At 36.7% G+C, this 27,605-nt stretch overlaps 1 protein-coding gene and 1 non-coding gene across 2 annotated transcripts; one reads left to right on the top strand and one right to left on the bottom strand.

Annotated features, from left to right (window-relative positions):
- Positions 1–8,465: 8,465 nt before the first annotated feature.
- On the bottom strand, positions 8,466–8,548 carry trnal-cag (transfer RNA leucine (anticodon CAG)). Its single transcript has one exon. It is a non-coding gene; the product is annotated as a tRNA-Leu (tRNA).
- Positions 8,549–9,023: 475 nt separating this feature from the next.
- On the top strand, positions 9,024–20,021 carry c2h8orf74 (chromosome 2 C8orf74 homolog). The gene is made up of 4 exons (XM_088909090.1): positions 9,024–9,071; positions 9,892–10,084; positions 10,515–10,918; positions 19,782–20,021. Exons 1-4 carry the CDS (start codon positions 9,024–9,026, stop codon positions 20,019–20,021), a joined length of 885 nt encoding a protein of 294 aa, XP_088765216.1.
- Positions 20,022–27,605: the final 7,584 nt, after the last annotated feature.

Genomic DNA, 27,605 nt, shown 5'->3' with positions numbered 1-27,605 from the left:
ATCCTGGGGGGGAAATACATTTTGAGAAACAACAGAAATCAACCTGCTAAACCACTTTTAATATTTATACATAGGATTATTATTGACCCAGAATAAAAAAGCAGGCAACTTGTAAAAGACCAGGTAATTGGAGAATATATCAAATTGCAACAAGAAGTGTAGCTGATGAGTTTTGGACTATACTATACTATACAGTCTTTTCTCATTTTTCTCTTGATGTCATAACATTTTTTTAGCTTTGGGTTCTGAACTAATTTCTTTATGTCCAAGAAAGCAGGCAGTACACCTTGTGTTGTACAGTCCTGGTAGTGATGTGTCTTTATTTAGGCTGACCAGGTACCCTAAAGAATGTTTGACAGCCAAACTTTTGTGATATTTTCAATGTCTACAAAGACACCCATTCAGAATATTTCTTCTTTTTTCAAGAGGACATTTATGGTAACAAAGCACTGTTAAAGCTATGTCTAAGGTAGTAAAAAGTACCTTAAGATGTCTGAGTTTTATAGCTGAGGAAAGGAGAGAACACTGGTGTTCATCACTTTCATAATAAACGTATTACAAAACCACATTGAATTCCGCTGTGACTTCTTTAATGTATTGCTGAGGTTACCACTCACTTTCTCTCTCTCTGGGACCACTATGTTTCACTGGGCCATATGCATGAAAGAACTTTTTACCATGCTACAATTTCTACTCTTTAAAAAAGATGGAACAAACTCCAAAAAACAATCTTGTTACAAATGTACAGAAATTAAACAAATAAAATGCCTGTGAATCAGAATTGCTGAAATGACCAGCCTGAAATAGTTAGCACATCCTAAGGGTAAAATACAGTGTATGCATAATGTTATATCAGTATTGTCTATCGTGTAAGCAACGTTAACCTCTATAAGCCAGTAGAGCTACAGCTCAAATACCAGCTCTGGACAAGATCCTGAGCCAACACGTGAGCATTAGTGTCACTTAGACTTAACTGCCCCCCACCCACAGTGTTGCCCTTCATTGAAACTACTTTATTCTAAGCTGTGTCTAAACCTATCAGTGTTTTTATGGAGGGATGGAATTTAAGTTTTTTGCAAAAGTTCTGCACATTTTTCCAAAACAAATAAGTCTGATTGTCTCATGCTCACACAAGTATACAATAACGAATGAGACTGTTATAGAACGAAGCTTGATATTTACGGATATTCACAATCAAAGTCACACTTTACACCTACTTTTTTAATGTACATGGGTTTTCATACCTATTCATCTGGTGAATGTAGATGTCTTTAAATAGCTCTCTATTTCTGTGAACCAGTACTAACATTTGGTTTAAAACAGTAGTTTCTTGGTGACTGATCATCTGAAACACCTATGCTATTGTATTTTGTTAAATAATTATTCTCCTTGGGAATATTTGTAGCTATAGGTAAAATCTATTTTAACATTGTAAAACTATATACAATAAAGGAAATTAGTCAAGGAGTTATTTTTTGGTTTTGTTACACCTGATATAACCATGCTAATATATGTTTTTATATAACCCATTCCAAGAGCAATTATTAATATATCGTACAGAAATGACCTGTGAAACTAAATGTACCATGTATATAATTCATATTAGTACTACAGTGTGGCTTGTTGGCACAGTGGTTATCTGGGGTAGTTTTTTGGATTGAATAAGGTAGTTTTACAGTATTATGAAAGTTATGGCCAGTGAAATGCACACTTTAACAAGTTCTTTATCTCACTGTGTCAGGGGTGGCACACCAACGTAGCATTGCCGTCTTACAGCACTGTGGCCCTTGGTTTAATTCCTGGGGTGGTATCTGCCTGGAGTTCTTATATTCTCCATGTTTGTGTGGGTCTCCTCCAGGTGCTCCAGTTTTCTCCCACAGTCCAAAAACATACTGGTAGGTAAATAGGAAAACAGGTTCCTGTGGTGTGGGTGTTGGTGTCTGTATGTGCCCTGTGATGGACTGGCATCCTTTCCAGGGTGTACCCATGAGCCCATTGCCTTCTGGGATATTCAATGGCTCTTCCACAAAATCGGGTTGCTGCTATGAGTGGTGTCAACAATACTGTAGGTGACTCTCTTCCCTCTGAACCAGACTTTTCAAACCCAATATTCTACTATAGTAACAGAAGACACTGTGCTGTAGTACACACTATTCTTCAAGGGAGACATTGAACTGAGTTTCTGACTACTTGGCCATTAAGAATTCCCAGGCATAGTACATAAGAGACAAGAGTAAGGGTTTTAATCTTAACATACTAACTGGACTAGCTCATTCTGGCCTACCTGCATTTGTAATTTCTCACTTCTCCCCTTGATCTGCTAAGTAGAGGAGTTACTGGCACAGGCTGACTGACACAGTTGACTGATACAGCTGATGTCACAGAGGTGATGGATGACGTTGGTCCCCTCTTACAGGTATATGTAAAATGCCAGAGGCCTAAAACACCAAAAGTTCATATAGAGAAGTGAGTCACTAAGGCAGCAAAGATAAATGAAGACTGCACATCAGAAGAGCCATCCTCTAAAACAGAAGGTCTTTGTTCAGTGAACAAAGATCTAGAAAATATGACCGTTTTTTCCATTTAAACAACTGTTCACAGCTCCACTGGGACTAAACCCAAAAGATATCATGGGTCTTCAGGACCAGAACTTGGACACCTGTAATCTGAAGATCATAGATGGCCATGCTCAGCACTGGACATTTACAGATACACTAGTTTGCTAGTGATCTTTAATACCTAAGCTGTTGACTGAAGAAACAGTCAATCGATCGATCAAATTATTTGTTCAATTAAGAAGCTAAGAGCGCATATTGTATGTGATGAAAACTGGAAACCTCTATGATTCGCAATGGCCAGTAACTAAGGGATCCTTGAGAACCTTCCCATGTTAATTAGTTATATACTTCAAGCATTGATGACCTTCTTTAGACTTTGATATTTATCTACCAAAGAATTTAACTAATGACACATTAAAGTCCATCCTTCCATTTTCTAACAGCTTTATCCATTACAGGGTTGTTGAGGAGCCGGAGCCTATCACAGCAAGGCAGGATACACACTGGTTGGAATGACAGCCCATTGCAGGGCGGACAGACATATCCACCCACTGATGCCAATTTTCTAAGAAGTCAATTGACAATTGAACTGTGGGAGGAAACCAGAGCAACCGAAGCACATCTATATGGATGTAAAAAAAAACATACACACTCCTCACAGAGCACATCCCAGGAACTGAACCCCAGGACCCATCACTGCAAGGGAGCAATGCTAATCGCTGTACCATTCTGCCACACTTGCCATGGTGAGAAAAATGAATATTTGTTGAAGTGTAAATTTCATTGGCCATCCCTTTCATTCATTCTGTACAACTACTTATTCAAACCCAAAACTACCCTAGACCAGCCCTGTTTGCTTTTTCAAACTGTTGATAAAACAGAGCTGGTATACTCAGTTTCTGATATTGTGCCTTGTATTTACCTTTTATTTCCAATCCTTGATCATTTATTTGCTTGTAAATGGTAAAAGCAGCTGAGAATTCCCACTAAAAATAATTACCACAAACCTATCTGAATCGCAGGTTACAAATCTATCCATTTCCAAATTTGTTGAAGGTATCCATCAAGTTAATTTAACTTGACATGTTTACCGAGTACTCCTAGCTGGAATTCAGAAAGTGAAAGCATCTCTCCCACTGCTATTCAACATTTTTTATCAGCATGTAGAATAGGATTCTTTGTGTAAATTATTAGAGTGTGAAAGGTATACTCTACATTTTTCTTTCCTTTCTTAAGTAATAATACAGTATACATAAATCTCATGATGAATCTTGAATTCCAGAACTCACTTTCTGCTTTCATTACTATAGCATTCTCTTATTAGGAGAAAATACTTAAAAGTCTGCACTATAGGGTTATTCTGCTTGCCAACACAGGGCATCTAAAATAGGAAGCATCTTTGTCCGCTAACTAATCCTGTTACGGGGATGTAGACTTAACAACCACTTCAAGGTTTTTTGGAATCCTGCAGATTAGCAATAACACATCCATAGGGGAGAATCAAAGCCAAAGAGCCATTACTGGCCTATATCTGCATTAAAGAAACATATTGAAGGCTAATTGCATGCTTTTTGAATACCTGAAAATATATTTTAGGATTTAATTTTTTATCTTTACAATCCATAAAGCATTAGTGCTACTGTAGAAGAAATAGATTTGTTTAGATCTACCTCTCTTTCTCATATTGCCAAAATTCTATGTTTTGTTTCTTCCTCTAGGAAGTAGTGCAATACTATAATTAAAGTATTTATATTTCACTCCATCAACAGGCTGGAACTCAAGAAATACTACTGCCAGAATGCTGTTATATTAGCATAATTGCATTACTCCTTGCCTAGCTCAATGATACTGGCTGCCACCAGGTGTTGAATCACACTGGAGTCTGTTCTTCTAAGCTACTAAAGTTTTATGAAACATTAATTCTAATAACCTTTCAGATCAGCTGATCTTCTGTGTTCTGTTGCCACAACTGACATTCCACCCAAACCTTCTCTGTCAAACAGAGTTATATTTAGGCAAACCTGTTTCAGCTGTTACACCCTAATTCTAGAACCAGTTACTGGCAAAGACAGAGAAGCTCTTAACATGTCCTGCATCACATCTTAACTCAAGATAGATCTGTTGACTTTGGTTTTATTCAAGTTGTTTCCATTCTTCTTTTACCTATATTGATATTTCCTCTCAGATAACTGCCTTTTTATTTTTGAAAAAAAATTCTGAAAAACAACTGATTATCATTAAGTTTGCTGTTTGAATTGTAAATCCTGAAATCAATTTAAAGTAACTGATGTTCACCATCATATTAAGTTATCAAAACAAAACAAGATTTCATTACTGTTTTGTCAGATAAAAATATAATAAAAACTGTTTTGAAGCACAACTTTTCTGTAATTAATTTTATAAGATAATTTTACTTTATACATAATTTTTTTTATTATTTTACAAGGGAAATCAAGCAGTTTTCCCTGCCCATTTGTTGCTGCATCAGACTCCCACAACAGGATACATGACATATTTTCTATTCTCTCTTTCATTTCAAAAGTGCATCACTTACCTTAGCACAGAGAAAAGCATTCTGGCTTTATCCCAGAGCCCCTCATCCCCTGTCTCCTCCTTCTTTGTATTTGGCTGATGTACACAAATCCAGGCCAGACTAAGATTTGCTTTTTCTCCCTCCCCAGATGCTCAGTTTTAGACAGCAAGTAAGAGAGACAGCATTGTAAAGCTCAGTTCTCCATGCAGGTAAAAGCAAACAGCAGCCAACGCATTTGGTATCTCTGTTTCTAGCAGGAATTTTACCTCCTACAAACACGCTCTGGTAGGTCAGTTTCGTGCATCATTCAGTGTACACAGAAAAGTAACGCTAATCATTCAATTAGGCTAATTCTCATCTGAATGAGTCCATACGTGCAGAAGATGGAATTGGATTGATATGAAAGAGGATTATGCTCCCTGAGCCATCTGTAGCTATAGGAATTAACTCCTGGATCACTAAATCCAAAGGGAGAAATGTGGAGCTACAGACTGTCTCGTTAGCAGTGAAGGAAGCCAAACCGCTGGTGGATCGCAGGGGTGCTATCTGAGCCATCAATCCATTTTCCGAGCTAAAATGCCCACCATGAATATTGCTGCTTAGTAAAGAAAATATATTACTATTGTTTTTTCATTGTGTTCATGTTTGTCCACGATGGGTTATTAAATAATTATACAAATATTTTATGCAAAGTCAAGCATCCCTCTCTTCAACATTTAACAAAAGTAGTCATGCATTTCCTTTATAAATGTACATTAAAATTAACGCATTCACTGTCCATGATTCAGACAAAAAGGACACAAGCTGGCACAGCCTCTGTTCTCCACAGACATTCAATGTAAACTAAGACGTCTGATGAACCTGTTGCTTCAGACAACACGTGAGACAAAATATTGTGCGTTTCCAATTACTTAGGCAAATCAAGAGACATTGTATCAACTTTAATTTTTAAAGATAGATAAAGTAGAAAATTAATTAAACTTCTATTGTTCTTTATGTCTGTATTTCGAACTAAGTTGAATTGCATTGTCTGAGATGGCTCAATGTCTTCCTTCGGGGGGGAAGGGTTTGACCACTGTTATGCAGTTTTAGGGTACTGCCCCTTCATGGTCATCACCAATGTGTCACACAAGAATCGCTTCAAGAATCATCCCAACCCAGATGATGGGAGTGTTAGGTAGAATAGGGATATTTTATATAACATATTCTCATTTATACTTTATATAAATATAATTTAAGAATTTTCCAGAGGAATGAATAACGAAATTATTATTATTATTATTATTGTTATAATTATTAATTACAACAAGGTAACTAAAGACAGTGTAACTCAAAACTCCCCCAAACAAAACTTTAGTTCCAAACTCAGACACAGGAGAGAAGGCCGACAGCAAGAGCTACAACATGGGAGACAATTACTAAAGTCCCCCTCTGATGGAGGAAGAGGGTACTGCAAGCATTTCTGTATAGGAAACCAAGGTTTAACAGACTAGGGAGAAGGGGTCACTGTTATTGACGAATGTCCGTTAAATTATTTTTTTTTCTGCCCAAAAACACACTTTTATACAAGTATATGTATATATGTGTGTTTTCTGGATGTTTTGATTATTATTGTAACATTTGCAATCAACACGGTCAATGAAAATTGTTCATATCCTGTGCCTTTCGTAGCATAAAAATGCCTGCTCTTTATTTCATGTATCATAAATATATTAAATTTGCTAAATCATGCAAAACACGACGCACATCGTAAGCAATTGACCTACCCAAACATGGGCACCATTGATATGCCTGAATGTCAAACCTAAGTATTTTGTTTTATTATTCGTGCTTTTATCGATAAGGAGAAAGTCGGGTATTTTTGATTTTACATACAACATTTCTCACTTTTTAGATTTTGTCCGAAGTGCGTTAAACCGAGGATTTGCAGTATTTCAAACCCTCAGGATGACAACAACAGACTGAAGAATGAGACATTGTGTCCAGCGTGAATTACATCAGTAATCCAGGACCTATTAAATAAGGATTTATTAAAAACGATGTATTGTCGTATTTATTTTCTTTCTCTTTTTTGCGCGTTTTGTTTCACACTGTGAAGTGCCCCCAAACACTTTTGGCGTACAGCAACTCTTAATAACTCTTGAACAGAAATAAACGTGGCAAAAGAAGAAAAGGCAAAGACTTTGAAAAGCCCGACTTAACAGATGAGTTTAATAAAGTTTAATTTGTTTTTAAATGTAAAATAGTTAACGTTTCTTTAAAATGACGGGAAAGTATAAGGACATGAGTACCAGAGTTGTGGAGTAAGGCGAGACGCTTGTATTGTAAGGTGCCTCAGCAGAGTGTCAAACCCTGCTTTGTACACAGGGGCGTAATGAGAGATGCTAAGAAGTATTAAGGGGATTTGGTCTGTAGGGCGTTAAAGTACAATTTTGAACTGAATTAGCTAGGTAATGGGGAGTCAGTGAAGTCATGCAACGGAGGTTTGAACGCGTTAGACGTCGAGCAGCTGAGTTTTGGACCCTGTGAAGTTTGTTGAGGGGGCAGGTGGGGACACTACTGTAAAGGCTATTAACAGTAATCCAGCCGAGATGCGACGAAGGCATGACTCGGGATTTCTGCAGCAGTGTAATAAAGGAAAGACAGAATGCTGGCAATGTTTTTGAGATGAAAGTAAGGGAAGAATTATAAAAGAACACAGAGCACAGGATCAGACAAAACCCCCAGATTTCACATAGTTGAACGTAATTTGAGGCTACTGTTTCTAAATTGTAGGGAATTTAATACATTAGTTATCTTCCCTGGGATTTACTGACATTTATTCGGGAACATATGCTACAGCCAGGCCTACAGATAAGACGATCATGAAAAACATGCAAAGAAAGAAAAAAAGAATTATAGGCAAAATTCAATGTACAGTTTACAATCTTTTTTTCATATTTCTTCAGACTAGTTAAATATTATATAATATTTACATAAAGAGAATTGTAACTGATTAATTTCAATTTATGTTGATAATTTCTGTATGTGGCTTTTGCATTATTTAATAGGGATATCCTAATTCAAGATAAATTATATATATAATTTTATATAAAATAATATAAATAACATTTTGCTCGAGTAGATAGCTGTGTCAGCATTCGTAGGCTGCAAAGGAACAGGTAAAGGTTTATTGCATGCTGAAAGGAAAAAGACAAAACGTTTCGGGTGTGGAACCTGTCTGCTGAAACGATACTATTCTTTTACTTAAAATAGTAAAGGACAGAGTGAATTAAGAATTGGTATTTTCTCTAGAGGTCAGTTAAGTAAATAAACATCGTGTTTAGATTTGTTTAATAAAAATTTTATAAATGGTCATAACAGAAAAATAAGTTTGTCAGAAGTGGGATTCGAACCCACGCCTCCAGGGGAGACTGCGACCTGAACGCAGCGCCTTAGACCGCTCGGCCATCCTGACATGCAAGTTAAGCGCAACCTTAGAGTTTAAGACTTTAAACTATTATGTTTTGTTTTCAAAAATGACTGATGTGTTGTCTAACCAATACATTACTATTATTTTCTACCATGGGTCTATTGTTGACAAACAACCCTAATACTATATATCCCGCTTACTTCACCTGCAAAGAATCTTCATTGGTCAAGGGACAAAATACGAAACATTATTTCTGCTTGTGATTAAAATGAAACGTTAGACTAAATGCAGTCGCTGGCAAAGCAGGATTATTTTACCTCAGTGTTCAGAGCTGAAATTTGGAAAGGGTTTTTCGGAGCTAATGTGTAAACGCGCACATTTTTAATTAAAAATAAACGTAAGTAAAGCTCAAGCACACATGTCGGTAAACATGGCGCCCAGGAGTACCCGGATGCTCAGTGGTTCCGCAATCAGAGGTTGCCCCTAGAAACAAGAACGCCTCGAAACGGGCACAGTAGCCATGGCGTGCTTAACAACAGCTGCAATTCGAGAGATAGCAAAACTGGAGGTACTGTACACATACAAAACTCTAGTCCGTCCTCGTTTATCGTTTCTATAAAATCTATGGTAAATACTGCAATAATTGCAAATTACAGTGAGAAGCCGGTGATTTTTACAATGCATATTTTGAAACGTGCGTACGTAAGTGTCTTTTGGTCATCAGAATGTACTCTTAGCATTATATATACAAAATATTATAACAAATTATGGAAGCACAGCAAAGATTAGTCCAGCCCAGGTATCAAAAAGTAGAAGAACGTTCTCACAAACACGATTCCATAATTTTGTTTATATCATCTGCATTTACCTAAGTTTCACTAATTACATAAGAGACAGTTGGGAGTTGCTCATGTGCTGCTGTATGTAAGAGTCTTGCTGGGTGATGTACAAAATTAATATTATACAGTACTTGAAATTATCTTTAATTGTTTAATGGTAGTTGCACTGGGAAAGAGTATCAATGGTAGTACTAGGTCTTAAATTTATGATGTTATACCTTCTGAAATTAATCTTTATAACATTAGTTAACTGCTACTGTATATCCCTCAATATACAAAATGCATTCAAGTATTTTCATCAGCTTCCACTTTTTGGAATATTCTCTGTAATTAAATGAAGCAACAACACGTGTAACAATACATGAAGTAAGAGAAAACAAAGCAAAATGAAGATTCATGTTTTTCTGGGCTGTCACGTAGCTTTATTGTCTGTTATGCAAATACTAAAATGATTATTGTATTTCCAAAAGTTAATGAAAATATTTTTGAAATGATAAAATGAATTGCTTGGTAAAATGTATATTTTCCTTTTTGTTTTGGAGAAAACAGAGACAAGATGGCCTCCAACATTTAAGGAAGCAGTTAAGATGGAAAGAGTCTAGTGAGGATCAGGAACTGAGACAAAGTGTTTGTCTTGACTTTGTTTATGACAATGTCATGTTTGCTGTGAAAAAAGGCTTCCCCTGGCAGGCTGTAACACAGGTTGGAAGAATAGCAGAAGAACTTCTCACTGAAAGTAAAGGTACCTTCTTCTTATACCTGTAGGTACCCTTCATTAGGTAATATCATTATTGTAATAATACACTTTATTTTTATATAGTGCCTTTAAAAGTGGTTTCCCAAAGCTCTTTACAGAAAACAACAAAAAAAACACATTGCTAGGAGATAGTGAATGGGGGTATGGAATACAGTAGGAAAGTCAAGGGGTACACAGAACCAGTTAAATATAAGCCTTTCTAAAAAAGAAGGTTTTGAGTCTAGATATGAAAGAGCTCAGGGCAGGTGACTGATATATTTAGGGATAGAGTTACAGAGCTTTGGGGCATAACAGGGGAAGGCTCTGTCACCCATAGAGTGAACACTGGCTTGAGGGACGGACAGGAGACCAGAATTAGATAAGCAAAGGTATTTTCATCTACCAGTCTTTTTTAAAACGTCTTTTCTTTTTGTAGGTGTAGGTCTATCAAAAGTGATCAGCCTCATCCGGAATAAGTTGTCGCAATGTGGGCCTCGCTTGTTGCCGTATCAGCACCAAGCCTTCTTTGAATTCCTCATGGACACGTTCGTCAGGCACTACTGCTTGTATCAGTCTGTTCTGTGTGCAGAGAGGACTGTTGAAAGCACAGTGACCGAACTGGTGGTCTATGTGCCCCCACGTCCCGAGCCTCTGTCTAAGGGCACAGACAGCCAGGTATGGGAGTACCAGCAGAGACAGGCCACACTGAAGGAGGCTGAGGGCCAGAGGCGTGCTGATATCCAGAGCCTCAAGGACAGCGTAGGCCAACAGAGAGAGAACAGGCTAGAAAAGCTGCTGAAGGATCTTCAGATACAATACTCTCACACTTTGGATAGAGAGGTATGTTGGCTTATTATTATTAAATATATATGTAAACGGGCTTAGCCTTACTTCATTAATAAGATGTTATTCTAAAAGTGTTGGGTTTTTTTTTCAAAAAACATGTAATAAGGCGGAATAATAGTTTAGATTGAGATACGTAGAGAACTTGTCATTTCTACCCGATAAAAATGGTTTAAGTAGAGAAATTGGATTCTGGTATGGTTAACAAACTCATCAATTTCTCGGATGATACCAAAATAGGAGGATTAGCAAGAACTGTAGAAAGTGCAAAAGTATTTCAAAAAGATGAAAGACTAGACCATATTCAGGCTGGGGCAAACACCAGTGTAGGGAACAGCATGAAGGCAGGAAAAACATGATTTGGAAGGAAACGGTGATGTTTAAGATGATACTTATGGGAAACACTTTTTTTTTCGTGACAATATGGGAATACTGGCGTCACATCCTGGGTGTATCCTGATAGCGCCCACAGCCAGAATATGGATGAGTAGGTGGGCATGCAATATGGGGAAGCAATGAAAAAAGCAAAGTGAATATTGAGATATATAAACTACTTAAAAGTGCAGGATTTAAATCAAGGTGTCTTTTGTTAAACTTGTGCAATGCAGTAGTAAAACCCTGTATAGACTATTGTGTAAACTTTCTGTCACCTTACTACCGTGCAAATTTTGCAGATTTGGAGTCCTTATACTTTTTTCATGAATTCTCTGGGAAGCTTTTGAGCTTTGGGGATTTTGAGTGAGTTATTTTAGAATTTTTTAGAATACTTCTCAGCTGTGTTTTTTTATGTTGTTGTAGTTTTTGCCTAAGGAATGGTGTTGATAAGATTTGGGGAAACAAATTGTATTAGGGTGTGTGAGTGACACACCATTGTGTTTTATGTATTTAAATTATTTCTGCACTTGCTAAATTGTTTAGGATTTGTTGAAAATTTTCAGTAGTGCAGTATCATCAGGTGGAAACCCTTTCGGTGGGCTGCCACCACAGTTCATTGTCACCTTTCTGTTTGTGACCACTATTCCAGTGCAAAGCTAAGGCTCAAATGTGTTTTACCCAGATGTAGGGGTTCTTTATTTTGCAGAGTGATTTCTATATAAAACCTTAACAATTAAAAAGAAAAACAAAGCACACGCAAACTCCATCTTTGCAGTACCTTGTTAAAGTCCTGTAACCCTATCTGTAAATAGTTCTGTACTTGAGCTTCAGTCTAAATTGAAAAACCTTGGGGTGATTTTCGATTCTGGCTTAACATTTGACCCACATATGCAGCATATTGTCAAAACATCTTTTTTTTTCACCTCAGAAATATCGCTAGAATACGCCCTATGTTATCACTAACTGTGGCTGAAAAGCTGATCAACACATTTGTGTTCTCTCGAATTGACTACTGTAATGCTCTACTCGCTGGGGTATCTAAATCTACTTTGAACAAACTGCAGTATGTCCAGAATTCGGCAGCCAGAATCCTGACCATGTTTTGTGCAAGTGATCACATTACTCCTGTCCTGGAGTCCTTGAACCGGCTTCCTGTCAAATTCTGTGTGAAAATCCTCATGCTCACCTATAAGGCTCTGCATGGCTTGGCACCTCAGTACCTGTCTGAACTATTATCGCCCTACTCCCCACCTCGCAACCTTCACTCTTCTAATTCTGCTCTCCTAACTGTCCCCCAAGCCTGTCTACATTGTATGGGTGACAGGGCCTTCTCCTGTTATGCCCCCAAGCTCTGGAACTCTCTGTCCAAGGATATCAGGGAGTCACCTTCTCTAAACTCCTTCAAATCCAGACTCAGAACCTTCTTCCTTAGAAGAGCCTTTACTTAACTGGTTCCATTCTTCACCCCTCTGCTTCTACTTTTCTTAGTACCACCATCCATGGTCCCCTCTGTATATTGTAATTGTGTTTTATCTTGTGTATTATTTTTATTTTTTTATTGTTGTTGTCATTCTGTAAAGCGCTTTGAGAAGCCACCATTAAAGGGGCTATATAAAATAAAGTTCATTATTATTATTATTATTATTATTATTATTATTATTATATTCTTTACTGAAAACGAACCTGCTTGCCAACTAGCACACAGACTATAGTAGACTCCTCTCTCAGTCCACTGGTTTAGTTTTCTTCCTCATGTGGAAGATTTTTCTTTTTTCCCCTACCCTCAATCTTATTTCTTTTTTTAAATGGTTGCTAAGAGCATCCTTCATTGCCAAAAGAGCAAGAGGTTGTTTTTTCCTTCCTGTGTTATTTTCTTCAATGACCTTCCGACCTAGTGACCTACCAGTATCCTCCAATCTTCCTCCCAATCCCAACAGGAAGATTGTGGGAGCTGAAGTTTCTATTGGACTCATTCAGGCAGTGACATACTGTACCAACCTCACATTGTTACAATATATAAATGTACCCATCTCACAAACTGCCATTGAGTCTGTTATTCCCGAGTAAAGTTAGTAGCACAAATAACATTACTTCTGCACTGGTAACACTGGTTAGCACTGTCTCAACAATTGCCTCTCTGGAAGTTGTTTATTGTCCCTTACTGACACTATGCTCTCAGCCATGACACACATGATAGCAGCTTTTTCTAAACTACCACGTAGAACACAGCAATTATCAAATGAATCTGATTGCCTAAGTATTTAGATCATTGAACTCGATATGTTGTAGAAGCACCTTTGGAAGCAATCACAAATGCAAGGCTTTTTGTGTAACTCTCTACCAACTTTGCAGATTTTCCCATCTCTCTCCACTTGCTTAGGAATTGCTTATGGACAATAAGTCCTTCCACAGATTCTCAATAGGATTCAAGTCTTCACTTTGACCGAGCCACTCAAGGACTTTTACTTTCATGTTGTTAACCGCTCCAATATACCTTTGGCCTGTTGCTCTGAGTCACTGTCTTGCTGAAAGGTGAATTTTTAGTTAGTATTTTGTCTGTACTTTGCTCCATTCATTTTTCCTTCTATCCTGGCATGTTTTCCAGTTCCTGCTGAGGAGAAGTATCCCCAGACCATGATCCTGCCATCACCATGCTTTATAATGGAGATGGTTTTGACTGGGAAATGTGCTGTGTTGGGTCCGCACCAAACATATTGCTTGACTTTTAGACTGAAAAGCTGCAGTTTGGTCCCATCTGTCTACAGCACCTTTTGCCATACTTGTGCACGATCACTCAAATACTTTGTTGCAAATTCAACGAGGACTTTGAGTTGCCTGATTTTTAGTAATGGCTTCCTTCATGCCAGCCTGCCATTCAGACTTTGTGAAGTGTTTTGGATATTGTTGACTGACGCACATCTCCCATCTAAGTCATTGTATCTCTGTAAAAGTTGTCATTGCACTTGCAGCAGCATCCCTCACCAGTGTCCTCCTTGCCCAGTTGCTCAGTTTGCTCGGATATATGTAAAAAATATTAATTGCTGCTTCAAAGTGTCACAGCCACAAGCTTTAAAGGTACAAAATGCACTGTATATACTGGTTTAATTTACATTAAAATGTTTAGGTTTGAGGCAGTACTGTTTGGAATTGAGTCTTCATTTTTACTTCTACAGATTTATTTCATGTACAGTGCTTTCAAGTTCCGCGAGTTTCTTTGGGCTTATTGTTTCTGATTAATAACAGAAACATGGTACTGTCACAGAAAAACCAACAATATCTTAAACACTGAACTAAAAGAGGTAATTGTAGAGGCCAGAAGCTCTCAGGGCTGGCCACTCAGTTTTTTAACAGAGAAGAATGTGTAGATACTAAAGCAAAAGCTAAAACAGACAAAAAAAGAAGTCATCTGACTTTTCCTTAATCCTTTCTCTTTGTGCATTAGTCAAGTAATTACCACTACATAATATTGGTAGTTATTATTCATTGCAACTGCTAATCCCCCCATAGCCTTGGTGGATGTTCAATCTATTATTTATAATATACAGAACATACAAGGAGCTCATTATTTTTCTATTTCCACAAAAAAGAAAAACATTCTTTTTTAGTCTTAAAGTGATTATATTATGAAGAGAAAAATGTTGTTTTTAAGTAAAGATATTACTATAAAACATTCTGAAACTCTGTAAGAGACGAAATTCATTTCTACAGTTTTGGACATCACTCTGTAGTAGAGTGGTATGTAACCCCATTGTTTGAATCAACAGTGCTTTAATGTTTCATTCCAGCAGAGGTCTTTGCTTAGTTACTTCAAGTTAACATTGCCAAGGTCTATCAACTGAGTACTTAAAGCTACAATCACAATCTGTCATAACTCCACAGGAAAAAAAGGAAAGAAACCAACAAACAATGACATCTCAAAATGAAGACTAATCTAAACAAGCAAATAAGCAAGTGTAAATTCTTATTTCGTTCTTAAAGGAAGTTCCTATTTCGTCATTTGTAATGTGTGATTTGACTGTTTTTGCAGCAGATGTCCCCATTTGCACCTGTTGAAATGATGCATGACCTGAAAGCTCAGACTTCCGGGATATATTGACTCATTTCCTGGTGTCTTCTTATTTGATGTTAATGCTCAAGGAAATGAGTGTAAACGTCCAGGAAGGGATTCCCTATAGGTCTAGAGATGACAAACCCAGTACCCACTGCACCAACTTGAGTCATAATATTACTCTTAGGTACATTTTACTGTAGGTGTTAAAGGTTGGTACCCTAGATTTAAAAATAAATAGAATTCATATTGTAGTATACATATACTAAAAGCAAATATGGTGTATAAGCAAAGATTGAGTTGATCTGGTATTAGAGGTAAATTGATCAGCTTTGAAGTTTCTAACTTTAATAGTTTTAGAAAGGGTCTTTTTTATAAAGCATATTTTTTAAGATATTGGAATAATGAAATGTGTGTGTGCTGTTGTAGATGCAGTCTTTTTCAGATTAATATTTTTAATAAATAAATCTTTACAACTCTTTCATAGCTGCCCCAGAGCAGTTTACAGAAAAATGTACACCAGATGTTTTATGTGCATGGAGACACAAAGGTGAGAGAAACATAAACTCCCAACGGAAAAAAAATCAACCTCTGGGGCATTCAAGGCCCTGTGGTTGCTGCCCCTCCAGCCAAAGATTTATATGAGTCTTCATAAAAAAACAGATTCTAGATTGTGGCGTGCAGATCATAGGGTAATTCAACTGATCTAAATTTTAATGTTATCTAGGACCTACCAGGTTCTGTCTGTCAACCACAGTCTGGCTTCCTCATTGTGGTTTAGTCCTTCAGAATGTCTTCCTGGATGCTACAGATCAGAGGTTTTGGTCTCCGATTTGAGTATGTCATCGGGGATATAGCAAGCCCTTGTTTTTAATCTAGGACCTGGCATCTTGGTCATCTGGGGTCTGTCCTGACGGGTCTGGCATCCTGGATCTCGTATCACAATCTGTCTGGATGCAGATACTCATCAACAGTTGTAAACCGTAAGGTCATGCCCAAGGCATTGGAAAATAACGAATGAAAGAGTGTGTTGGAGTGGCCAGATTGAAAAGAATGTGGAGCTGGCAAAGGCAATATCACATTACATGTTCAAGCATCGACAGTACTAATGAACTAACCTAAGAAAGCCTCAATTATAAGGTAAGTACTAAACAAGTGGGTCATAAACCCTGATTTAAGGGCTGAGAACAGCACTTACATAATTGTGTTTGTTATTCCACAATTTAGGGGCCCTGTAACTGAAAGTTTTGTTTCCCGTTTTTTGGAAATTTGATGGTCTTCCCTATGAATCCGAAGAATGGATAGCCTATATGAAGCTATATACAGTACATTATATACAGTAGCCTATATTAAGCTATGTGAAGCTATATAAATTTACATGAAGGAAAATAGTGTAATTATAGACAACAACAGTGTAGGCATTATGTGCTAAATTTGTAACACTGTTAATTTCACAGTATATATATATGTGATATATACAGTATATATATCACAGTATATTATATTTATATTGGTTACAAAATAAGCAGCAAGCTTCAGGGGAATTAAATTAAGTGAGACCTTCTACTAAAGTTAAAGAATCAGCAAGGATATTCCTAAATACACAAGACTAAGAAAATTAAAGAACCATACAGCGATTTGGAAACACAATAGTAACATCCTTCTTAAAGCAAATATGAAGAGTTATGTCACTCTAGGGAGACTGTCTAAGGAAGGACAAAAACAAGCCAACAAATTATGCTGCTTTTACAAGATGATCCCAAGGTTAATAATAGAACTTTCAGTGTGATATTGTTTTGTAGCTATAAAAATGAATAATATACCTCTTGCATCATTGTAAAACTGGTGATATATGGGATTTAAGTGATGCTAGAGATTATTCAATAGAACAATTAGGCCAAGATGTCAAATGACATTTTGAAATATATGAATGTGTCTGTGAATAGGTTCTCACCAGATACTGTAAGACATAAAGGAGCTTAATATTTATGAATCTGTGTATATATGTATGTATTTATGTATTAATTTATTTATTGTGTGTTAAGACCTGTAGAATAGTATTCTCTGGGTTTGTTACTAGGCCATCGGTGAGTTGTTTAGCACATTATATCTCCTAAAAACATGTGGCTGTTCTGATTCTTCTGTTCCATTCATTGTCAGAAGTAGGTGCATGGCCATTGGCTCACTTTATTGTTTGCAAAGTTTCCCAACGGTTCCATCTGCATCTGTGGGTGTCTTATGCCATATGGCAGAGATCCCTCACAGAATCTGGTCCATTCTTCAGCTTGCACCTTATACACTCCAGTCTCCTTTTATATGGCACTGCTGTTTTGTGTTGCTATCGTTATGGAGAAAATAGCCTTGCTTACAATCCTGTTCATTTGGAAAAGGGTACTTTTCTACAAATAGCCTTTACCAGCAGGTATGAATCCTAAACTGATTATTTCTGCAGTGTATACCAACTTCAAGAAACACACTTGGATGAAAGATAAAACCTTCCCTCCTGTTTTTCTGCAGCTTCGTTCTATGAAGAAGAAAGCCTAAAGGATTCTACTTGAAACAGCAGCAATGTAGCCCTTCCAAATATTTGACAACATTGTTCACAGTACTACCATGGTACTTAGTTACAGTGACGTATAAAAGTAATTAGGCTTTAACAATAGCGAGACAATTTAAGTTTCATGGTAGGAAAGATTTTGGATCTGATTCTGTATAGACCATTTTAATAACTACAGAATTTTATTTTTAAATAAAATAATTTTAACGGTTCCAGAGATATAGGCATCTTTGGGTTTTAAACCTACGCATGTTTCTAATTTTCTTGCAGAAAGAGTGTTTTTTTAGATTAGTCACTGCAAATGCTGTGCTAGAAAGAACCTTAATATAAAGATGTATAAAACCATGGTAGACTATGGTGGTATCTCATCTAATGCTGAATTGATAATCAGTATCATACAGTAATTATTCACTATCAGTTTAATTTTTAAATATTATTAAATGTATGCTTTATTGTTTTATTAAGTTCTTGTTTACTGCATTACAGACATTGTGACTCCTTGTTGTGATACCATAAAAATTTGCATTTATGAACAGAACTGTGGAAATGTCTGATTCTATTTAACACTTCAGACTATTAAACACGAAAAACCTTGTGCACTTAAATGAAACCATGCCTTCATGTTTTTATAGGATATACTATTTAAAGTGATCTCCACAAAAACATTTGTCCCAATGGAGTGCTAATATTTTATACAGCTGTGTGTATGTTATATTGACACGTACAACAGCACAAATTACAAGCCACTAGAACTGCAATGATGTTTATTTGTCTTTGGAAGTGATGGTTTCTGCAGAAGGAAAAGGAAATATAATAGACTACCTGACAATCTGGAATGGTGAGATGACTTGGGTTGGATCTAATCCAGAAGTGCAAATTAATGACATGCTTTCAGTCCAGTCAGATTTATCCTATCTTGCAAACAAAATATCCAGACAACTTTCTTATTGCTTTTTGTAAACTGCCTTACCTTTTGTCTTCTTGTAGTCCTTTTACCTTCTATTTAATTTGATTTGATGTTGTTTGGACTAAGATTAAGTAAATTTAGAGTAATTGAATTTCTGGACAAATAATTCAAATCTGCAGTAAACCTGAGAAATGGACACTGCAGGGGCACTGCAATTTGTTACAAAAGTGAAACTTGATCATTTGAAAGGAATAAATAGATTGAACTTTTGCCTGGTAACAATTTCTATATGTACTGTAGAATGACATATACTTACCATACAGATTTCTATATATATTGTCATTAAATATAATAATGTCAAATTATATCTATCATGGACTAAATTTTGCTCTGACTTGACAATTAAACTAACTGCAACTCACCATCTTTTTTCCCCTTAGCAAATGTACTCAAAACGTTGTGTTCTTCGTTATCTATATATGATGTGATGAACAGCTACATTGTAGGTTCATTTTTATGAAACTATATACTTTAAAGTACAGTGTGAACTGTTTGCTATGCATGTAGTCAATCTGCCTTAATCTGCTAGAATGTTCTACAAAACAAATGGGACTGTTCACATATTCTGTCACAACATTCAGTAAGATGAAGTATCAGAAATTCTTTGAGTTGGATAAATCATGAGAACGTATCACCGTGCAATGGGAAATGTGCAGCACATATTACAGAGTGGAATATAAGTTCACTGGAGTAGTACATGGTGATGCGTGTAAATTAAGAATTGTGTAAGATATTGTGCAACTTTTTTACAACTTGAACATTTTGATTTTGCTTTTTATTTAGAATTACAGTGAGAAAATTCTGAATATTTAGAATTACAGTTACTTAAAAAATGAAATATTGCAGTGCTGATCATGCGTTTGGTATCTTTGTCAGTCCTGCTCGTCTTACTGTACTGTGTTGCCCTTCACAGGTTATTGAAAGAGTAGTACAAGATGTCGTGAAAGCCCAGGTGGGTCTGGTCCTTGAAAGTCTCTTGAAAGAGGTGGCCATGACTGCTGAGATTCTGGAACTGAAGCTGCAGCAGAAAACCCTGGCTCGGCCTGTCTGCCTTCCCCCCCTCAACTTCAGCCTCCCCTCTGCTAATACACCGACAGCCAGCTCTGCCAAGGTCTCTACTGTGCACCCACCCAAGAACAAGAAGAAAAAATAAGTTCTGTTCAATTAACCTAAAGCTACAATAAATTTACACAAAATACAAAATTACCTGTTTAATAAACAATAATCTTGGAGTTTTTTTTTATCTGCTCTACATCTGATCCAGATACCTTCACCTTCAGAGGATGGGTCTTAGAGAACCTTCAGCTGAATGGTTTCTATATACAATATAGTATATTAGACATGTTAGACATGTTTATTATTTTAAACACTAGAGGATCACACAAAATACACATCGGTAAAGAACAGTATTTTTTGGATCATCTATACAGGGATCTACTATAGCTACGAATGACAACCAAAAAAATATTTCTCTTCTGAATGATTACTTCTACATTTGTAACAGCATATTACTATGGAGAAAAGTAAAAATGTTCTGTGTTGTAAATCCCAAGCTAGTGAAAAGGGCCCCCTAAAAATCAGGGTAAAAGATGTTAATCAGTGAAGCTATTTTTCCTTTCGCTAAATGAACAGCAAGTTCCTTTCCTTAGCTCTGGCTTTTAATATGGGACAACGAGACCCAAACATCCTGATGGAGAGGTTTGTCTTATCAGGCAGGAAACACTGCACTTCGGGCACATCCTTTTTACAAGAAACACGACTCAACCATTCCCAAAAAGCGCAGGAAAACCAGCCAGACACCAGGATTTGTCAAAGCCCCAGAATTCCTTTTATCAAAAAAAGGAACATGTAAACCAGTCCGCAGCTAGGATTTATTTATTTATTTTCCCCAAGATTATGAAAATCTGCATCAGCAAGATAGGATGGAAAGCTACAGTGTGCATTAAAAAATCACTTTCAATAAGATCTGGGAAAAAAACAAGGAGCCTAAGCAAATGTAACTGTGTAAGGCAACCCCTATTTTACACTAATCCATGAAAGCCTGTCTAAAGGAAACTGAGCAGAGGCTGAACTGAGAGTGAGTAGTGGCATCAGTGGTAGTTTAATGTGAGTAACGCATTAATATAGTCTCGGATACAGCAAAGAAAGAATTAAACTGCATTTATAGAAGGAATTTGGCCAAGCAGAATTATCTTAAAATCCCCAAAATAAATTGGAACACCATTTAGCATTAATATAAACTGACTAACCATGTTTGGGATATTACCAGTCCCATACAGTATAAGGTATAAAGCTGTACAGTACATAGTAGAAACTAAGAGAAAGGGTTTAATTGAATAACGTGTGCAGTTAGATTATCTTTGACTTCAGAAGTTCTTTAAGGAGGGACCAAGTTCTTTGTAATGTTATCACAAACTTGTTAAGGTTAAGTTAGCCTTTAAAAACTAATTAAAATTTTAAAGTAGAAAATAGCAAAAATGAATGAATTGCTATTGCAAGATCTATACTGTACATTTCACATACACATCTGACCATCACTGATGTGCAAAATATTCTTTTAAAGCACTTAATATTAAATGAAATGAAATCTTTCTATTAGATGTATAGACACGTAAAGGTCTATACATACTGTAGAGTAAATTCACCTTAATGTATACAGTACCTACACACCAATTCCTGACGAATCCAAAAAAGGTAACTTTTTAAAGGTTTATTTGCCTTTAGCATGTATTCTCAACAATTTGATCTCAGGTGTCAGTACAATGGCGTATTCTGTGTACAATGACTATGTCTCATTAGTCTCCTTCATTAACTATAAACGGACACAAAGACACTTTTGTTCCCTTACAGAATACAATGCATTTTTTTTTATTAAGCCTTCACATTTTTTCCCTTATTCAGTTTTCTCATGCTCCTCTCTTAATTCAGTCTTTCCCTTACCTCCCTATTGCTGCACACTGCCAGTTCAAAACCAGGCCTCCTGCTGCCTCACCTCTTACTACTACCTCATCTTGCACTCTGCTTCTACCTGTCCTCAGTCCCTTATCTCTTCATACACCCCCTCCCACTGTCTCCTTTTCCACCGTGCCTTCACTACCTCCTCGCCATTCTTCCACATCCAGAGCCTGTTCCTTCTCCCCCCTAGTTCCTGAGTGGGTTAATTAGATACCCATTACAATCTGATCTGGTCATTTTCAGATCACCTTTCAGCCCCTGTTCAAGACACAAATACTTAGACTTCACCCATGGTCTCTCAGCTTTCAGCTGCACTCTTCAGTGTGCCATTGACTCTCGGAATGGCAGTGTGATTTGCTTGTGCTCACAGTTAAAATAGAGTACATGCTGCGATACTGAAGATACAGCGAGAGAGAAGAGAGTGGGGAGAGGGTATATGGGTATAGGTATAGGTTAGAGCAGAGTGGGTCCATGCTTGCCACATGGCATCCAGTTTGTCTGTGCACGTTTTTGGAAATGTACATGTTTGGACATAAGTATTAAATGTACAGTATGTAGCACTTTACACATAAGAGGAGACCCACTCCATCCACCAGTAGAGTATACAACCCATCTAGATGACATCCAGCAGCCATTACACATCAACAGCTCCAGTGAACAGCACCTCAGATGAAGTGAGAATTTGCTTTACATTAATAGAATTTAAGGGGAAATTTAGGTAGGTGGTAACCCAGATTGTACAAGCCAGGACACCAGGGATCACACCCCTGCTCTTTTAAACACTGCCATTGATATCTTTAAGAACCAAGCAGTGAAGTCTTTGGTTTAACATCCCGACTGGACGGCTGAGTGCCCTGCTGTGCACTACAATGTCCATTGCCGCAGGAATAGCGCCTCGTGCAGGTTCACCAACACAAATTACAGGACCCTCCCAAAGTACTAGGAGAACAAAGTCAGAACTGTTTGATTTGCTTCATAGTCAAGCAATTTGTACTTGTGATAATGAGCTTGACATGAAGGATAAGTACACTATAAAATTCATTTTATTTATGGGTAATTGCAAGAATACAGTACATCATATTAGAACAAAAACATTCTTTTGAGAATGCCATTATGAGTTACATCAGCAATAATGACGAGCCAGAGACAGCAGTGCACAACCAGGCCAGGAATAGCTCAGGAATAGATGAAACAGTGTTCTCTGGGGCATCTGCAGTGCCTTTCATTCACACTGCTATTCCAAACTGCTGAGAGAGGGATGGAACATTGCAATTTAACAATTGAAAAACTAAAGAAAGAAACTTGTTTTTGCAAAGGTCAATTGGTAGAGGATTCTTTCAGCACTACAACAGTATAATAAGCATAAAGGTTGATGTAACATGTGTCTTGGACAACAATGTACTGTATGTGACACTTCTAGAAATGAAAGGCTGATAACTATTTTAGGTTTTAGGTTTCAGATGTTCCCTAGGGAAGAAGTCAACAACATGCCTCAGGCAATGGAAAAGGTTATTTATTAAATAGTATGAACATAGAAAAGACAGAAGTGCTTCAGGTACTTAAAGCATTCAAAATTAATAAAGCTCTAAGACCTCATGACATCCTACAAAATTAACTTTACGAGAGAACAGTTGTTGTTCTTCATAACACAGTTTGCAAAGATAAGTTGTTTGGACTGAGAAGGGGTTAGTAGTTAAAAAGAGTACAGAAAAGGGATAAATGCTAAAATTGGTATAAAGTAATTAGTGGAGTACCACAGGGATCTGTTCACGGTTCAATCCCCCTAATTCATATTAATGTTCCACTGTTGTTTCTGTTATAGTTAGTAAGCTAATCAAGTCTGCAGATGATACTAAAGAAACACTTAATAGCAATTAAGGGATGTCATGTTAAAATTGTACCAATCACTAGTGAGATCTAATTTGTACTCTCTGTACAAATTTGGTCACCACATTAGAAAAATGATACTGCTACTCTGGAATCAGTTCAGAGAAGAGCAACCAAAGAAGAATTAAAGTTAAAGGAGATTACAGACTCCTACATTTCTAAAATAGGCATCAGCATCATTTTCTTTTTTGAGAACTACTTCAATGTAATATAAAACATCCCAACTACTTATAATCTATATATTTTCATATGGGAACATAGACCTTTTAGCTCTTCCAATATGGATTATTTGATATCATTTAATAACAATGTATGCACACTGTACCTTGTTTTAATGAGAGGCTTGACACTTTAGGCCATCTAGTAGTGTACTTTTCTAATGCAGGTTAACTAGGTTGGAGTTATCCAGGTGCTCGTCACTCAGATATGTTTAGAACTTTCAATTGATGAAGTTTCAATTCACACAGATACACTGAGTCAAACAGAGAAGCTTTCATGATCCTTGTTCGTAAAATGTGAGGCAGAATTATGTGAGTTTCACAATAGTTAGAAAGGCCAAATGAAGCAACTATGTAACCTTAGCTGAATCCTCATTTCATGATTCCATGAAAGCTTGTTTTTCTGCCAAAACCGAAAAAGATTGATGCAGGTTTTTCCCTATGCTGAGCTATCAAAGAAAGGTTTACCATACACAAATGACATCTACTGTCAGTACTGTTTGGTTTGCGCAACTGAATGACCAAATCTTATGACAGATGCCATTAAATGATCAAAACCCATTAGTTTGGTACAAAATGCCTGCTAAAGGATAATACATTAATAGTTCAAGAAATGAAGGAAGTCTGGGTCATCTTTACAATTTGCAATGACATCTACATTCTGCCTGGTCATGGCAGCTGTTATTACAGACACCCACTTAATTACCATACTACTTTAAATGAAATAATACTTCATCACATTGTAGATATCATACATTTTCCGTTAATTTCAGTGGCAACAAAATCCCACTGTGACTCCTGTACCATTCAAACTGTTTACTGAGCAATATCACTTGATTACTTGATTCACCACATTGAAAAGAGAACCACTGGCAAGTACTGTGCCTACTGTATATCCTGCTCCAACTGCTCCTCTAGATTTGTTAATGGCGCAATCTAAACTCAAAACTAGCACAGAAACTCGTCTTGCCATGTTGTTTGCATCTAAGTGCATCTCTGAAATAGCTCTGATCTCTGACTTTGGGACTGTTACTGTAATCCTTGAATGAAGATTTAGCCATCACAGTCATTGTGCCCTTAGCAGTTTTACTGTCTGTAAAGGTTTTTTTGTTCCTTGTCATGATCCACTTTGGAAGATGTTTCAGTTGTCATGCTTGGAAAACAGGGATTGCTGCCATTGCGAAGGAGCTTTTAGCTGCTTTACATACTGTTTACTTTCATACTGTTTCCACTGGGAAAATACCATTCAATGAAAAGGGGGGGTGTCTCTCCACCTTATATCGTTGCCCAACTACAAAACTCACAATTCAGTTTAAACACATGTTTGTTTTTGATGTTCTACATAAAATGGACCGGCTAACCGAAGAAGCTTAACTTTTCAAAATGCCCATGGTATAGCAGAATTTCGACCTGGTGTAGTATCTGGAACATATTTGGCCAATATTTACGTAGACGTGGAATTATATTGAGCTAAAGTTCTATAGTGTCCAGACGATTGCAGTGCTACATTTATTATTAGTTTAGCTTATTGCTGCTTGCAGACGAAATAAGCAGACAATTTTGTTAAGGCAATATCAACTGTATTTTCCAAATACATTTACAAGCTATTCATTCACAATTGACAAGACCCCGCTTACTTGCAAGAAATATGTTGTTGACTCCTGTCCTACACTAACAGGCTAAAATAACTGGATCATTTTAGTCTTGAACAGAGAAGAATACAAGAGGACCTGATCCAAGAATTCAAGAATTCTAAATCCTCAAAGGTATCAACACAATGAATTCAGTGAATTTCAGAACTAACAGTTAAAATGAACCAGAGGATACAAGTCGAAACTATGTGGGAGTGTATTTAAAACTGATAACAGGAAGCTCTTCTTTTATATAAAGGACTGTGTTTTATATTCTGATATAGTCAACAAACAAATTTAAAAAATAAGAACTGAGCAGACACTAGGAATTTGGCATTTAGGGCTGATAAATGCAAATTGATCTATTCAGGAAGTTTCCACTATACTATATGCAATATACAGTATATAGGTGATTCTGAGCTGCGGAGAGCTACTCATGGAATTGATCTGGCTGTTTATATACTGTAGCTTCTTCTGTGTCCTCATCAAGAAATTGAGAGGAAATATTAAGCAAACAGAATGGTTGGGTTCTACAATAAGTGTGGAATATAAAACAAGGGGTTGTACCCAAGTTGCTCTCTTGCTTTGCACTTCCAAGACCTCATTTTGAATTCTGTGTTAATGTTTTATAGACTTAAAACAACAAGGATGTTATAGCCCAGAAAAAGGACAAAAACAATTATTATTGGTCTCGGAATTATGTCATACACAGACAGGTTTAATAAACTTAATATTTTCAATATGAACACAGGAGATTTAGAGGAGATATGATACCAGTATATAAAATTCAAAGGGCTTAGAGAGTCAAGACTTATTCATGCTCAGTAGTTAAACAAGAAAATAGGATCGTATTTGGAAATTAGAACAGAATTAATTTAGTATGAGAAAAGGAAATACTTTTTACACAATGAGTTTTTAGGTGTGAAACAGGGGTCCCAACCAACTGTTAAGACTCAAACTCTGTACTCCTTCAAGAAATTTCTGCAAGAAAATTGAGATTCACTTACCTACTAAACTGCCAAATGACCAAGATGGGTGAAATATCCTCCTCTTGTCTGCAACATTTATTTTGTTCTTAATATTTGTTAAATCTCACTTGAATATTTCGTTTCCTGGAGTGTTGTTTACTGTGTTCTTCCATCTTTATTGATGTAAAAGAAATTATTTTCTCATTTCAAAACCACATTTTATGCCACTACCAGATTGCATGTGTCATGTAAAGTCTTTAGAAGGACAATGCATCTCATGTGTGCAGGCTATCTTGATAAAATCAAGATTCATCCCTCCTCCTTCTGTTCTGTAAAAAAAAGTTCTAAATGATCACACTATCCTTCACCCTTATGTTCTTCACCAGTTGAGGTAAGATGATACTGTCAGACAGCAGACCCCTTAGGTGCACATAAATGAAAAGTACTGTACATGGTTCCTATAGATTGTACTTAGACACATCCAACCCCCATATTTCATTAGATAAGCATTTATCAAATGAAAATGTGTTTCTTTGCAACACATTCTTGCAAATCACATTTTCTGTTTTCTTTTCCATCCAAATATGTTAGAGACATAAAAGTAAATTTAACTGGGAAAAGGCAATATTTTACCCCTCCTTTTAACCCTGCAGGTTAATTGTCATTCTCCAACACCAATGTATTCTTTCATTGCTAACTGTCACTTCAATCAAATTGAGTAACATGTTTTCCCAATGCAGGAGAATCAGTCCAGCAGTTGCCATCGGTCCTACATCACTGGATGTTATCAATGGTCATTAAGCTCTGTACTGTTCAAGAGTAGTGCTAGGAAAAGACACCAAGAGCCTGGAAAATATATGAAAGGTCACTGATTGTAGTTCTCCCCACTTGCTCAGAAAATAGTGTTCTTTGACAGGAAGAGATAAGCAAAAGAGTGGTAGAAATGGGAAAATGAACCATCTGTCTGCAACCATCAAGACAATAAATGGGACAGTCCACCCTGTTGACAGCTATTCTATTGACCAAATGTATAGCTGTTCTTTTTAATATATATATAAATATTTAATTGACAATATAC

Source organism: Atractosteus spatula, chromosome 2 (genome assembly GCF_055471065.1).
Source record: "Atractosteus spatula isolate fAtrSpa1 chromosome 2, fAtrSpa1.hap1, whole genome shotgun sequence".
NCBI lineage: Eukaryota > Metazoa > Chordata > Actinopteri > Semionotiformes > Lepisosteidae > Atractosteus > Atractosteus spatula.
This window is presented reverse-complemented; position numbering and strand designations above follow the sequence as displayed.